We start from the raw sequence: 15,469 nt of genomic DNA, 5'->3' as shown, positions 1-15,469 counted from the left end.
ATGAGATTAAGGATTTCATGAATGTACCCTCTTTCCCTGGAGATTGCACATTTGCACCAGCCATTGTCAGACAAGCAGAGCTTGATAACAGCTGGCTAGAGATGTGCCCGAGTAGAACAGCAGGCAGTGGGCGGCCTTCCTCCAATCCCCCAATAACACAAAGTTGAAAGATTGCTTTTGTGTCTTAGTAGAGAGAAGGTTAGCTACTCAGCAGACAAAAGCCATATTTTCACTCATGTAAAACAGTTACACAATGTTTATGTCCAGAGATATCAGTGTTTCCTATTGTTTGTGTGTAGGATACAAATGCAAAACTCTTCCTATAAAGTGTATAAATATGTTTTTTTTCCTTTTGACATTCCCTGCTATAGCCATGAAAGTTATATAAATTATCTTGCTTATGGAAAACTGAAGACCAGTTAGATAACTGTCATAGTAATTGTAGCTCAGATGAAGTACAGCTTATCGAGCTTCAAACGAGAGTCTCCAAAGGCTGTTCTGGCTTGAAAAAGATCAGGACCCAGACCACATTTTTGTAGACCAGCAGCCTTTCACAAGGGATAACTCTAGGTATTGTTGAAGTGGAACTGTAGGCCTGTGAATCCACCAACTCTTGGCTTCAGAGATTAGCCTTTTGAGATAAATCATGTACCAAAAATGTATTGGCCAGAATAATAAAGGGTGGTGTGTTCTTATGCTGAAGAAATGCAAGCCAGTGAAGAAGAAAGACAATCTTTCCCACTTTTCTTGATTAATATAAAATTATTGATTATTGATATTCAACATAGTTTTATGTTAAAGTGAAATGTGTTGTGTTTATTGTTTTCTCTTATAGCTCCATCATCCATTGCTTTGGTCCAAGCTAAAGAAGTCACAAGATATAGTGTGGCATTGGCCTGGTTGGAACCAGATCGACCCAATGGTGTTATCTTGGAGTATGAGGTCAAATATTATGAGAAGGTATTTACTGGAATGAGCAACCAACTCTCCTGTCTTCCTGATTTCCTTCCTTCCTATCTTCCCTCCCCCCTCTTCCTCTCCTATTCTTTCTTCTGTTTAGATGCTATCAAGTCATAATTTGCAGAGTATCAGTGAATCTAATACCAAATGTATTTTGCTTTCAATCAAATTTGATTATGAAGTTTATATTTATTTGGGCACCTTGAAAAATAGAAACACATATTCTGGTAAAACTGTATTTTCTCTTTCTAGTAATGGAAACCAAGATATATAGTAAGTTCTAATCTATAAACCTATCAGGGAAAATGACTTGTAGCAGTTGAAATTATAATATATTTAAGAAGATCACAGCTGTTCAGAAAGAAGATGTGGGTTTTAATGACTTTTAACAGAAAACCGGGGAAGGAAAATTGCATTCTTCAGCCTCTTAAAGTTCCAGAAAGTCATTATTTTTACAAATAACTTGTCTTTCTTAAAGGACAGAAATCTGAAGGTAGCTGTTTGCATTCAAGGCTGTCTGGAAAATGAACAATCGTCTTCACTTTCATTTTTAAAGAGAATCACTTATTTGCTTCCTTATTAAAAGCAGAAAAGGGACTGATTTTTTTTCAATGCAATCAGATTATAGTGGTTTTGACTTTTTGCAGACAGAAAATAGAAAAAGACAAGGGACCTTCTCAGAGTTATTTCATTGAAATTGTTGGGTGTGGAGATTGTAAAGCCATCAGGCATAATTTAATGTTTCTTACAAAAACGTTGTGAGTAGAGATCAGCATTTGGTCAGCATCACCTGCAATAATGCCTGAACTCCATGTTTCTTTCAACACCCAAGAAAGGCAACAGTGGTATGCATAACATCCAAGACAATATAGGGAGGAGAGGACTTACAAATCTCTACATTTCTTCAACTTCTAGACAGGTGGTTTGGTCCCGTTAATGTTGTTCCTAGATTAAGCAGGGTGTTTATTTGGCTACCTTCACGAGTTTTGTCTTTCTGTACTCTAGGATCAGAATGAGCGAAGCTATCGTATTGTTCGGACAGCTGCCAGGAACACAGATATCAAAGGCCTGAACCCTCTGACATCCTATGTTTTCCATGTGAGAGCCAGGACAGCAGCTGGCTATGGGGACTTTAGTGAGCCCTTGGAAGTCACAACCAACACAGGTAACAAGGATCACTTATTTGTTTCTTTATTAAAACAGGAAAGGAACAGATTTTTTTTTTTTCCACAAGAGCTACTCATTCTACTGTTTGTTGTTGTTGTTGTTGTTTTATAACTTAGAGTGACTCTCCTTATGGTGAAATTAAGAGATGCACATTTTTTTGATTAGGAAAACATTTTGTTGAAATAAACCTTGCCTGAAATGAATCAGGCAATGTCTACAAATTGTAAAACCTCTTGTCACTAAGAGAAGAAGATTTGTCATGAAACTATATGATCTCTTTTTCTATGAATGAAAAATGTTGCCAACATTTGTCTTATTTGGAGCTTTCTGTAGGTTGTGAAAAATGGGTTTTTACTAATAGTTACCCTATAATAATATAAGGAATTTTTCCCTGAAAAGATTGAATAAAAGACTCTAAATATCATTTTTCCTGTTTATTTGTAAGAATCTGTTTAAATCAAGTGATATCAGCGATTTTTTTTGACAAACACCAAATCTTTCAAACATTGTAAATTGGATCAATGTACTAATTCACAAAAAAAATGCCTAGAGGTAAACCTGCATGTGAACGATCACTTACAAAAGATAACTCCACCTTGTTGATCAACAATTTGAAATTTAGCCCATGTGATAAGGCGATTGTGGGCCACAGTTCTCAACATCAGTTCTATAGAGTAATTTTGATTTGCAGATTGTCAAGTTTAATATAACTAAAACATAGAGAAGAGGCAGAGTTATCTAAAGGGGAGTGACATCTTTAATTATCTACAAGGAGGGAGAGCTTTGGAGGTGGGCAACAGTCTGCAGGGCTTTGATAGCTGTGGAGGAAAGAATAGATGTTTGTCTTTTCTGATATCTTCAAGTGTATTTCTAAGAAATGCATTTCATCATTATTTAAGAGTCAGGGTGTAGATAGAAATGAAAGAAAACACTGAATTATGTTTATCATAGGATTTAATAAGAGTCTTTTGATTTAAGCGCTTCATACAAATACCCAAAGAACATCTTTGTCTCAATAAGGCTGTCTTGGAAAATGCTATTGCATGATTATTTTACCCAGGGCGCAGGAGTACAACAGCATGCCTAATGGCTTTAGAAATTTGAAGATTGGTCCTCTACTTTGAGGATGTTTTTGAAGGTGACCTGTGTAATTGTTGTTCCTAGTGCCTTCCCGGATCATTGGAGACGGGGCCAACCCCACAGTCCTCCTGGTCTCCGTCTCAGGCAGTGTGGTGCTGGTGGTCATCCTCATTGCAGCTTTTGTCATCAGCAGGAGGTAAGCAATCAGGGCACCTTCCTGGTGTGTAGGCTTTTGATTAGCATCATCAACATGACTTTCACAACTCAGCTTTCTCCTTGTCGCTTTGATCATCAGCATCCCTATTGGAATGGCTGGCTGTGCTCGGGTTAGGGAGGGGACAGTCACGGAAAGATCCAAGCAATTCCAGGAAACCAAGCTGAAAAAGCAAACCAATCAGAGCCTTCTAGAGACTTCAAGCTGTATAGTGTTATTTTTATCCCTCTTGTAAGCTTGGACTTAACTGCCTAAGGCAAGAAAAGCCTTTGCATAAAACTTTGATCCAAAATTTGAGTTCTCACAGTTACTGAATATAGTACTTAACTTCTTTGATACTTCATTTCTCTTGTATCAGAAACAGATCATCATCTGCCTCTACAAGTTATTGACAGAACATTGAAAGACCATGTAGGTAGTTCAGAGTTCTGCAGGTGCTTCAACATGATATTGGCCAATAATAATGAAAATTAAAGCAAGGAGATGGGTCCTCTGGGCACTCTTCCCTCAGGAAAAGCATACAGCCTCTGCCAAGAATATTCATTGAGCATATATTCTGGGTTTGGAACTGTTTTTTGAAATAAGTGTAAAATATCAGATTACATACCCTATAAACACTTGCAGTCTAATGGTATCTAAAACATGGAATCCAAAATGGAGTGAGAATAACAATAGCTTGACAGCATACTCTCTTGAACCATGTTTTCTTTATGTTAAGAATTAAGCACTCCCAACCACTCATGACATCTTATCACCCTGCCTTTCAGATTAATAAAATAAACCTTTATACAAGGGAATGATCAATGATACGAACTCACACATGTAGGCCTTTTTTCCCTTTTGCGTAAGGACCTACATTTTCTCCAACCTTCACAAAAGAGAAATCATGTAATATTTGCCTTTCTGTGCTTGGTTTTTCTCAACATAGTAATCTCCAGTTTCATCCATGTTGTTACAAATGATAAGATTTCACCCCTTTTATGGGTGAGTAATACTCTATTAAATATACACACCAGGTTTTTTGTCCATTCATTAGTTGATGAACACTTAAGTTGTTTTCATCTCCTGATTGTTGTGAACAGTGTTGCAATAACTATGGAAATGACAATTGTCTTCCTTTTCTTATAAGACTTAGTCATTTATTTGAAAGTCAGGGTGAGACAGAGAAAGAGAAGAGGCAAGGGGGAGAGGGCCGAGAGACCTTCCAGGCACTGGTTCACTGGGCCAGGCTAAAGCTAGGCGCCAGGAACTTCATCCGTGTCTTCTGTGTGGGTGGCCACCCCAAAACTTGGGCCATTTCCCACTACTTTTTCCAGGCAATAGCAGGGAGTTGGATCAGAATTAGAGCAACCGGCACGTGAACTGGCCCTTCACATGAGATCCTGGTGTCATAGGCAGTGGCTTTACCCACTGTGCCATGGAACAGGCACCACAGATATCTATTTGACAGATGAATTGTGTTCCTTAAACATATATTCAGAAATGGGGTGACTTGGTCAAATGTTAGTTCTGTTTTTTTTTTTTAAGATTTATTTATTTTTGTTACAAAGTCAGATATACAGAGAGGAGGAGAGACAGAGAGGAAGATCTTCCGTCCGATGATTCACTCCCCAAGTGATCCGCAACGGGCCGGTGTGCGCCTATCCGAAGCCGGGAACCAGGAACCAGGAACCTCCTCCAGGTCTCCCACATGGGTGCAGGGTCCCAAATCTTTGGGCTGTCCTGGACTGCTTTTCCAGGCCACAGGCAGGGAGCTGGATGGGAAGTGGAGCTGCCGGGATTAGAACCGGCGCCCATATGGGAACGCCCCGGGGCTTTCAAGGCGAGGACTTTAGCTGCTAGGCCACGCCGCTGGGCCCATACTTCTATTTTTAATTTACTAAGCAGCCTCCATAAGGTTTTTCCCAATAGTTGTACTCATTTACATTCCTACCACACTATGCAAGAGTCCTTTTTCTCCCTTTTTCCATTATTATTTCTTTTTTTATAAGAGCCAGTCTTGTGAGAATCAGGTGGTACCCCATTGTGATTTTGATTTGCACTTTGTTGATGATTAATGCTATTAAATTTATTTTTCATAGATGATGATCATTTGTATGTTTTTCATGAGGGATGTCTGCTTGTTTCTATTGGAAATTTTTAAAATGATTTGTCTTTCTTTTTGCTGTTGTTTCGGCCCTTGTTGCTTAGCTTAAAAGTATTGTGTTGCATTCTGTAGGTTGTCTCTTTGTGGGTTGTTTCCTTGCCTATGTAAAAACTCTTTGGTTTGATGAAATTCCATTTTCCCATTTTTGTTTTTACTTCCTGTGTTTTCAGGATCTGATCCAAAAAAATCCTTGCATGTTTCAATGCCATGAAGTGTTCATCCTATGTTTTCTTATGTCACTTTATTGTATAATATACTTAGGTTAATAACCATACATCCAAGTTTTCCTGAATAGTCACACAGTGTTACATTTTCTTAATTTTCTTAATATCATGCCATTTTCAATTGCCAAATATCCTGCTTTAAAGAAACCAACTATGTTAACTATAATAATAACACATTCTGGCACAACTCTTCACTCTATGCAGGCATGCAAGTTTGTCATTGTGTTCTTTCTTTTTAGTAAAAAATCTGAGTATGTATGGTTGAGAGCAGGAAGATCACAACAGATAAAGTAAATCCATAGTAAATGTTCAACTAGCTGGGTATAGTGTTCGCATACCACTAGACACATACAAATGCTGACATGCTCTGTATACATGTGCGTATTTAGGTCTCAGCCTTTAGGAACTTTAGCTTAGCATGAATGGAATTCAAATTTTCTGTGGCATTGAATTTTTCTTGGCATTTGAACTTGGTAGTCAATTAGTACAGGCCTCATTGTCCATTGCCCCTCACTTTTTTGTGTGTATGTGTGCAAGTGCTTAGCATTTAAAATCATGAAGAACTATGTGCAGTAATATATACCCATGTAATGCTGGGAAGCAAAAGGCAGGATGAGGGTGTGTGAAGAAATTATGTTTGCATTTGCCTTCATCATTAGATATTTTTATGCTTGAAAGTTTTGCAGTGTGTTTAAACAGTGTTTGCTATCAGAAAAAATTTTTTAAAAATAGAATAGTGTAAAAAGAGAAAAAAAAATCTCTACCTCAAAAGCAGAATAAAATAAATTCACTTGACCAAAAGCTAGCACCGTATGTGATTCTTAGAACCATTCGGAAGGAAATTTCATATCGTATGCCTTGCGCCTCTCTGATACGTGTGTTACAGTGGAAACAGTTTCCAATTGAAATCTAGCTTTGCTGCAGATTTACTTACAATTTGTTGCTCTTTTCATTTCTTTTATTATTATTATTAAAGTAGCTACACATATGATAGTCAAACCACAGTAATTAGAAGCAAGTTTCCTCCTGAGTTTCAGATGTTCTGCTTAAAGCATCGGCTTTGATGAAAAGAATGAGAAAACACATGAAATTGTAATGTGGCAAGACAAGATTATTAAAAGGTATAGCCGTAGAAAACAGCATCCTCGAGCTTGGTGACTTAATTCCCTTTCTGCTTGTATTGATCACTCTATTATGTAAGGTGGGATTGATAGCTGAATGCATCGGATTTCCAATTATGAGTCCCCACCCCAGAGAATTGAACCCAGAGAATCGAGTTACCCAGTGATGATTCCTGTCCCTTCTCCCTATTTAAAAAAAAAAATGTCACTTCCCATGGCTGATAAACACCGCTTGGTGATTGGTCCTCAATGGATCACTTTTTAGAAAATGAAATGTCAACCCCTTGCCCTGGTATTGATTCTTCCTTAGTGTCAGCCATAAAGCTGTCACAGGAAGGGCTGCCTGGAGCCAGGTAGCTGACAGGCTCGCCGGGCTGATGCACGCTCAGCCAATTCTTTTCCCCATGAAGGCTGACTGCTCTTATCTTGAACTACAAATGTTTAAGTGGGACAAGAACAGGAGGAGAGAGAGGAGACAGGGTGTATGGGCAAAAGACTGGCCCTTGCATTTAGGGAGAATATAAATGAAATATAGTAAATGAAACCCCCCAAAAATCTTACCAGACTTCAGCTCGCAGAATTAAAAAGCAATGATTGAACATCCTTGCCAGTTAAGACCTGAGTACAATCCTTTGCTGGTAGGATTGTTGAAGCCAGGAAATTGACCAGAAGCACCTCCCCTTAAAAGACTCCCCGTGGTGGCAGGCAAGGTGTGCTGTGATTTTTGTGTTTGTTTTTTGATTTTGTTTGTCTTGTGCTATTTTGTTTTTCACCATACATGCACACTATGTTACACTTTGCTACTAATTTGTCATTCAAGAAAGAGTGTAGCTTTAGGCTTATAGTTGATATCTTGCTGGATTTTTGAATGTGGCGATTCTTTCATTTTTCATGAAGTATGTACTGAGGTATGTACTGAGAAACCTAAGCTGGGGTCTGGCGCAGTAGCCTAGTGGCTAAAGTCCTCTCTTGCACATGCCGGAATCCGGTATGGGCTCTGATTCTAAACACAGCAGCCGCACTTCCCATCCAGCTCCCTGCTTGTGGCCTCGAAAGCAATTCAAGGACAGCCCACAACTTTGGGACCCTGCATGGGCATGGGAGACCCAGATGAAGCTCCAGGATACTGGCTTCTGATCGGCTGAGTTCCACAGCTGCTTGGGGAGTGAATCAACAAATGAAAGCTCTCTCTCTCTCTCTCTCTCTCTTCCTCTCTCTCTCCTTTTGTCTGTATATCTGACTTTCCAATAAAAATAAATCAAAGTAAAATAAAAAGTGTATGAAAAAAGACTCCTAAGCTTAAGATACACAGAATAGTCTCCAGTTTTTTTTTCTTCCATGAGAAGACCTACTTTTTCTCTTTTAGTCAACTTAAATGTGAAACATTGAAGGATCACAGTTAAGAAAAATATATAATACATAGTCTTTATATATAGGAACCCTACTGTGCAATAAACCATCACAATTTGGAATAATTTTATTCATCACTCAAGTCATAATTTCAGGAATCTGTCAGCTTTCCAAAACACACAATCGTATTTTCTGTCTGGTGCCATCTGGATTATTTTAAGGTGCAAGGCTCTTTGTGTCCATACAATGTTGCACCTAGAAATCTTATCCAAATGCAAATGCAAAGACACATTATCTTAGCAATAAGTCACCTTTTGCCTATTTATACAACGTATGTTATTTGTGATCTTCACAGTGTAACCATTTTCTTAATAACCTTTCAGCATTGGGGTTAAAAGGACTGTTAACAATGACATCATAAAATGTGATTGTAAGGCCATAACCTCTTGGCCTAATGATCAAATCAGTGTTAGATTTCTCTGACACCCTCTCCCTTTTATATTAATGATTTCCTCAAGTTACCTCCAAAAACATTCCAAGCTACTGTTGATTCAGATTATTGTGACCCAATGTATTTTTCTTAAACAGTGTTTTAATGTCCAGATAGGAGAAACAGTTTTAACAAAGGGCTGGAAGACAAAAAGAGTCATTGCTTTTTAAAGGATAATTAGGTGGTCGGAGGAGGTACTGATGGCTGAACAGATGCTACTTTTATATTGACCTTTCAATAACTACTTATGATATGGAGTTCCCATATATTTTAGTGTTCTAGAGTATCTTTTCTACCTGAATTAAAGAAAAAGAGGCAAATTGATTTCAAGAAAGAGAAAAACAACTAATTGCTTTGGCAAAATTCAGACCTACTATAGGTTCTTGAGGAGATGAAATAACTGAATAACCAGCGTCACACAATGAGGCAGTTATCTGACAGGAATGTTCCTCTCCTGACTTAAATCAGCATGGGTAGTCTTCATGTCCTCCAAACTTAAAACCTTGACCATTTACAAAGTTGATACTGACAGTTCTATCAATTCAAAATGTTGAGTCTCCAACTGATATGAATTAGGTATGTAATCTATGAATCAATGTGTAGATTACATGCACAGTATAAAATCAGAGTCGTGCTGGGTAGTTTTGTTGGCTTATTGAATGTTAAGATTTCCTGCTTTTGAGCTAACAGTTCATGAAATGGTGAAAGAGATAGTCTCTGTCTGTCATCCCTGGTACTCTAATTTTCTTCCTGGAATGTTACGATCACCTAAGAATGAAATACACCTAAACGTTAGCCTACGTGGGGTCTGATGAGGCTTTGCAAAGTCACACAATTAGAGGGTAGAGGGGGCTGCAAATGCAGTTCTAAACAACTGGTGTGCAGTTGCATGGTTCAATTCCAAACATTTCAAAACATTGCTTGTAAAGAATGTTTAGACATTTGGTGCAAGAACAATGACAGCTTCAGGAGGAAAAGAATGGTGGCTGCTGTGAATCTTTATGGGTGATACAATGTTAGGCACCTGAGACTGTCCTTTGAGAGCCACAGTCAATGTTGCTTTGCTCTATCTTTTTTTTCACTCTACGACTGAATAGACTATCTACTTTTGCTAATTAACTTTGGAACAGTGAACCACATCAATCAAATCTGTCCACCTGAGGGGAAAGTTAGTATCTGAATAAAAGCAGGGTGACTGTTGGGCCTCTGCTATACTCCCATTGCTCTACTCTGTTTGTTTTACTGAATAGTCAAGGTGCCAGGAACAGCACAGGGCTGGGGTAGAACTCATGCTGTTCCTCCACAATGCGGGTGATTACCATGTTCCTTTAACCAAAGGGAGGGCGTGGCTCACACTTGCAGTGTTCCACCTGCACAGTTGGCCCTTTCTGAACCTCCTGCAGTTGAGAGGTTCCCTGTTAGCTTCTGCAGCATTCATTAACAAACCACTCCTCATTCCCTTTTCTAATCAGCCTGTCCGTGTCCCAGTAATTAGAAACACTTCAACAAAGGTTTCATCTGCCATTGAGGTGATCTTCCTAGGATGTCAATTAAGACTTAGCACTTTAAGCCTTGTAGTTTTTGCAGGCTGTAGATCCAATAGTAAGCTTCAGTGGGCTTTCTTTCTTGAGAAAATAACGGGCCACATTATCCTTCCCTTCACCACACAGGGTCATCAGGTGACAAAGGTAGAAGGGGACACAAGCATTTTTGCTTTCAAGGTATTATTAAAGAACTCGCAGGCTGTAATTAGCTGTTAAACAGTAATCCTTGTATTTCTTTTCAGCCTTCCTTGTACTCTTGCAGAGTCCTCCCCTCCAAACACACTCCACATTGTGTCTTTAAATGCACCTTCACTGCTGACTTTATTCCTTCTATTTTTAGAAGGCTGAGGAAGGGATGGGTGTGTCAGCCTTCAGTTAAGGACTTCTGCAGTTTTACGTTTCCTCTGGCTTTGTCCATTGTTACTGAATGGGTTTGATATAAAACAGAGAACCATAATCTTGGGTAGATTCTGCTGCTTGTCTCCTTGGGTAGCAAGACTCTCTTTTTGATGTGTGGCATTTTTCCCCATTCTTTAAAGGAAAGAAATTCAAATCAGTACTAAAATCTAAGTGCTGTAAAATGTGTCCTTGTGATTTTTTGATAGAGCTGTTAGGAACTCTGAGAAGACACAACCTTCAGGCTGGCAGGATGCTGTCAACCATTAGACAATAGCCATGCCATTTCCTTCACATACAACACTGTTACAGTAGTTCCTTATCTAACATTCTTACACATGGGGTCTTCAAAGTGGTCATAAAAAATAGGTTGCAAGAAAACTATGCACGGGTTTCAACATTTTTGTACCCAAGTTACTGTGTAATGCCATTTGTTTTCATTAGCTTTTTGAAGTACCTTTACATTTTCTTCGAAAGATCAGCAAGGAAAGGATGAAGGGTAAGAAGTTGAGACTGTCACAGGAAGTCATTTGCTTTTAGGCTTTGTGAATCTGGCTACTTCTCTGAAGAAGTAATGAATTTCCAGAGCACTTGAATACAAGTTATATGGAATTCCTGACATAATATGTAGTATTATAATTCTTATGAAGTTAATACTTTAATTAACTATGTCTCCACTGGGAGGGCTGCTGGGAAGCCCTGGGCTGGATCGGAGGACACACAACGACCTGAGTTTAACAGAGAAGCTGTGGCTGATTTGCCTACTCCTGCTGCAGCTCCATGTTCTCCGTCTGTACAGGGTGTCTGCCCATGGCATTGTTCTGCTTTACTAGCGTTGTCCTGAAGATCCAGTTTAGTAATAATTGAAGGCCCTTCGAAACGTTAAACAAAAAGAAGCAGGTAAACAATTACTTGGGACAAAAACACACATTTCACAGTTGACTGTAGTGATGGGGTTTATGTTTTGCTAGCCTAGTTCCTGCTTTGCAAACAGCTTGAGGAGAAGATAATGCAATGTGAACACTTTGGACAATTAAACGCAGTATGAAAGTGCAACATATTTGTGGGCTCTGTGGGTCTGATTTGTCAGGCAGTCCCTGCAATTCTGAGAGCAGCATGGCAGGGAAGTTTGCACATGGGATGCTTCCTGTACTGCCTTTCTGCTTGCATAAGTGGCTGTCAGAAGCCCGTTCCCTGGTTGCACTTGTGATCATCCTTGGACTGCGACTGCCTGGTTCCTTTAGATTCTCCCTTGATTCTTGTTTCCCATTCAAAGCTCAGCAGTTCAGGATGTCACATTCTGATCCAACCAGCTGGCCCTGCCTGACATGCTGTGACCTTGAGGAAAGCTTTCCTCAGCATTTGGGCTCAGTGACCTCACCTGCAAGAGCCTCAAAGCAGCTTGTCTTTGATGTGCTACAAAACAAAACAAAAATCAAGATGGTTATGGACTTCCATATGAATTTTACATTTGGACAGAAAATTAGTGTCTACATTTTATGCATTATTTGGGTTTCGATCCCACACTTTAGAGAACTAGATTAATTCAGTTTTCTTAAGTGACATATAGTCTCATGATTCAAGATTTGAGAGATATTTCATATTTTTGATACATAAGAGTTGTGTCAAGTTTTCAGTTTTTAGAAATGATAGGTATTTTGATACATAAGGGTATTTCGACTAGTTCTTTAAAAATAGAATATAATGTGGATATTTTGATGAACTTTTGGAAGATCCCTGCATCTCCTTTGTTTGAGTTTCATATGATTTCTAATTTCCAACTCTTTTTTAAAACAATATCTCATTCCAAGGAGATGTAGTGACAATGTCAACTTTTAAGAGCATGCATCATGTTATTTAAGAGAACTAGCACAGCAAATGCAAATTTCTCATTTTCACTCTTGTTAGTTTTCCATACACTTAAGGAATGTAATCCAGTGCAAAGTAAGTGTTTAATTGTCAAATATTCTTGGATAATTTAGAAAGCTGTATGCAGCCCTAAAACCAGCAACTGTAAGACTATTGTTTTAAGAGTATCATGGACTCCCAATGAAACTGTTAAACACATCTTGACAATAAAATACTGGACTGTCTGCCATTGTCTGTTACCTACAATGTCAGTATACTCTTACATAACAGAATGATGGACTTACGACTGCTATTGAAGGACTATACTATTGTAATAATATAGGGGAAATCAGTAGTGGGGGCGGTGATTAGGAACAGGGGAAGAGAAATACAAGAGCTTGTGAAACATTATCATAACAAAATAAATATCTTTTAAAAAGAGTATCGTGTATGAGGAAGGTGTTTAGCGTAGAGGTTTAGACTCTTACATCCCAGATCTGCGTATCTGGGTTCAGTTCCTGGATCCTGACTCCATCTTCTTGCTGCTGTGTACTGTGGATCACAGTGCTCATGGCTCCACTGGCTGGGTCTTGGCAACCCCCAGGAGACCTAGATTGTGAACCCAGTTGCTGCCTTCAGCTCTCCCTAACCCAGCCATGTTCATAGCGGGCAGTTGTGAAATGTACCCTAAGATGGCATTCTTTCTTTCTGCCTTTTATGTAAACAAATGCAGTTTCTTTTCTTTTCTTTTTTTAAGATTGTTATTATTATTGAAAAGCCAGATATACACAGAGGAGGAGAGACAGAGAGGAAGATCTTCCATCCGATGTTTCACTCCCCAAGTGAGCCGCAACGGGCCGGTGCGCGCCAATCCGAAGCCGGGAACCTGGAGCCTCTTCCAGGTCTCCCACGTGGGTGCAGGGTCCCAAAGCTTTGGGCCGTCCTCGACTGCTTTCCCAGGCCACAAGCAAGGAGCTGGATGGGAAGTGGAGCTGCCGGGATTAGAACCAGCGCCCATATGGGAACGCCCCGGGGCATTCAAGGCGAGGACTTTAGTCACTAGGCCACACCACCGGGCCCATGCAGTTTCTTTTCAAACCAAAGAGGTTATGCTACCGCGTGTGACAATGCTATTGCTAATCAGAATGCTGGTTCAAATCCCAGCTACTCAGCTTCTGATTCAGCTTCTTGCTAATGCCTCTGGCGAGGCAGCAGAGGATGGTGGAAGTACTCTGGTTTCTATCACCAATTGGCAGGTGCTGATAGTTTCTGGTTCCTAATTTCTGCTTGGCACAGACCTGGCTATTTGATGTATTTGGCGAATAAATCAGCAGATGGAAGATCTCTCTCTCTTTCTCTCTCTCTCTCTTTCTTCCCACCGCTTTCGTTCTGTGTTACTTTACCTATCAAGTAAATACATGAATCTTTCGGGGAAAACAGTATCATAATACCGTAATAAGTCGATGACACTGGATATTGTGATTATAGCTACAGGATGTGCTTTTTCCTATTAGATACTAAACATTATCACAATGTGATTTGTGCAGAATTATATTCATGGAAACCTTTTAGGAGATCCTCTCTGTGTATGTATATATGTGTGTATTCATAATTATATAAAATAGCCAATAATTATTCAATGAGATAAAAATCCCTTCCGGAATTTAAAATTATTTTATGAAATAGTTTCTTTATATTTAAATTGTAGTTAAGAGCAGACTGGACTGTGACAGCTTGAGTTTGAAGCCAGGACGGGATATTGAGGTGCTGAGTAATTCACCCTGTCATTTCAGCTCTTACAAGTCTGTTTTCTTGTCTGTGTAATGTGCATAACATCTCTGCCTCATCTTCATTGTAGCAAAAAAATTATCTCACAGCTCGTTTCACATCTTTTAGTATTGGTGAGAAATCATTTTACTTTTCTAAACTTTTTTAATAGGCGGAGTAAATACAGTAAAGCAAAGCAAGAAGCAGATGAAGAGAAACATTTAAATCAAGGTACGTAAACACATTTAAAATGATTTTCTACACCTGCTTCATGTTTTGCAGTTAGAAATGCTTACGTATTGTTCACGAAGCTATTAATGTTAGATTATATCTCCTTCATCAAACCTTGTACTTCCATAGTATCAAACAGCGATAGGTGATTTATTATTACTTAAGATTGAAGATGGAAGTGAGGTGAAAAATAAAATCATTAGATTCTTCTTTTTCCTGAACAAAGTGTTGGTCTAGCTTGCTCATTCGTGTAGGGGGAGGGGAGCAGGGAAGGATAATTTTTCTCAGATAAGCAAAAAATTGTAGGGGAGGCAAAGGAAAGAAATAGGAATTGCTACTTCTCATAGAATTATAGTATGTGGTATAGAATTTGTGACTATCAATAATTTTCTAGTAGAATCTAGTTATTTTGGTGTTCCAAATAAAGTCAAAGTTAAATCCAAAGTAGGGACCCCAGAATGAGTTACGCAAGGCTGAAGAGTCTTAAATAGAAGACTGAGGGCCGTCCAGGAGCACTGCCCCCTTCTACTTGACACCTCTATTCTGTAGCTGCACAGACTAGTACATTAGTCAGTTGCTACATATGCTGTTGAATAATTGAAATGTAACATGTGTGAATGAGGAAAGAGACTTTATATTAATTTGCTTATATCTTATTTACATTTTAATAGCCCCATGCAGCCAGCCTCAAACACAGGGAGGAAAAGGAGAGGGAAACCAGAAAGGACAGGAATAATCCCCAGAGAAATTTTTCAGTAAGTTCTTAGAAAGTGATGAGGGATATAAGATATCTGACAACATCCCATTTATTCCCCTGGGTTATTCCTAAAATCAAAAGCAAAAATGTTCCTATGGAATATATATTTAACAACAAACATGATGCATGAAAAGGAAGTAACACAAAAGTGTCAACTGAAGTAGATTATTCATA

The 15,469-nt window shown here is 38.9% G+C and overlaps 1 protein-coding gene across 2 annotated transcripts in view; it reads left to right on the top strand.

The window, feature by feature from the left end:
- The window catches only part of EPHA4 (EPH receptor A4), a 154,774-nt gene that overhangs the window by 115,352 nt on the left and 23,953 nt on the right, over positions 1–15,469 (top strand). For both annotated transcript variants that reach the window (XM_058665065.1, XM_004576783.3), the window contains exons 6-9: positions 836–960; positions 1,966–2,125; positions 3,292–3,403; positions 14,480–14,538. In XM_058665065.1, the coding sequence (XP_058521048.1) occupies positions 836–960; positions 1,966–2,125; positions 3,292–3,403; positions 14,480–14,538 (456 nt within the window). The remainder of the gene's footprint in view (positions 1–835; positions 961–1,965; positions 2,126–3,291; positions 3,404–14,479; positions 14,539–15,469) is intronic.

The sequence above is a fragment of the Ochotona princeps genome, chromosome 5, assembly GCF_030435755.1.
Source record: "Ochotona princeps isolate mOchPri1 chromosome 5, mOchPri1.hap1, whole genome shotgun sequence".
NCBI lineage: Eukaryota > Metazoa > Chordata > Mammalia > Lagomorpha > Ochotonidae > Ochotona > Ochotona princeps.
The sequence above is the reverse complement of the archived record's forward strand: the minus strand, read 5'-3'. Positions and strand labels throughout refer to the sequence as shown.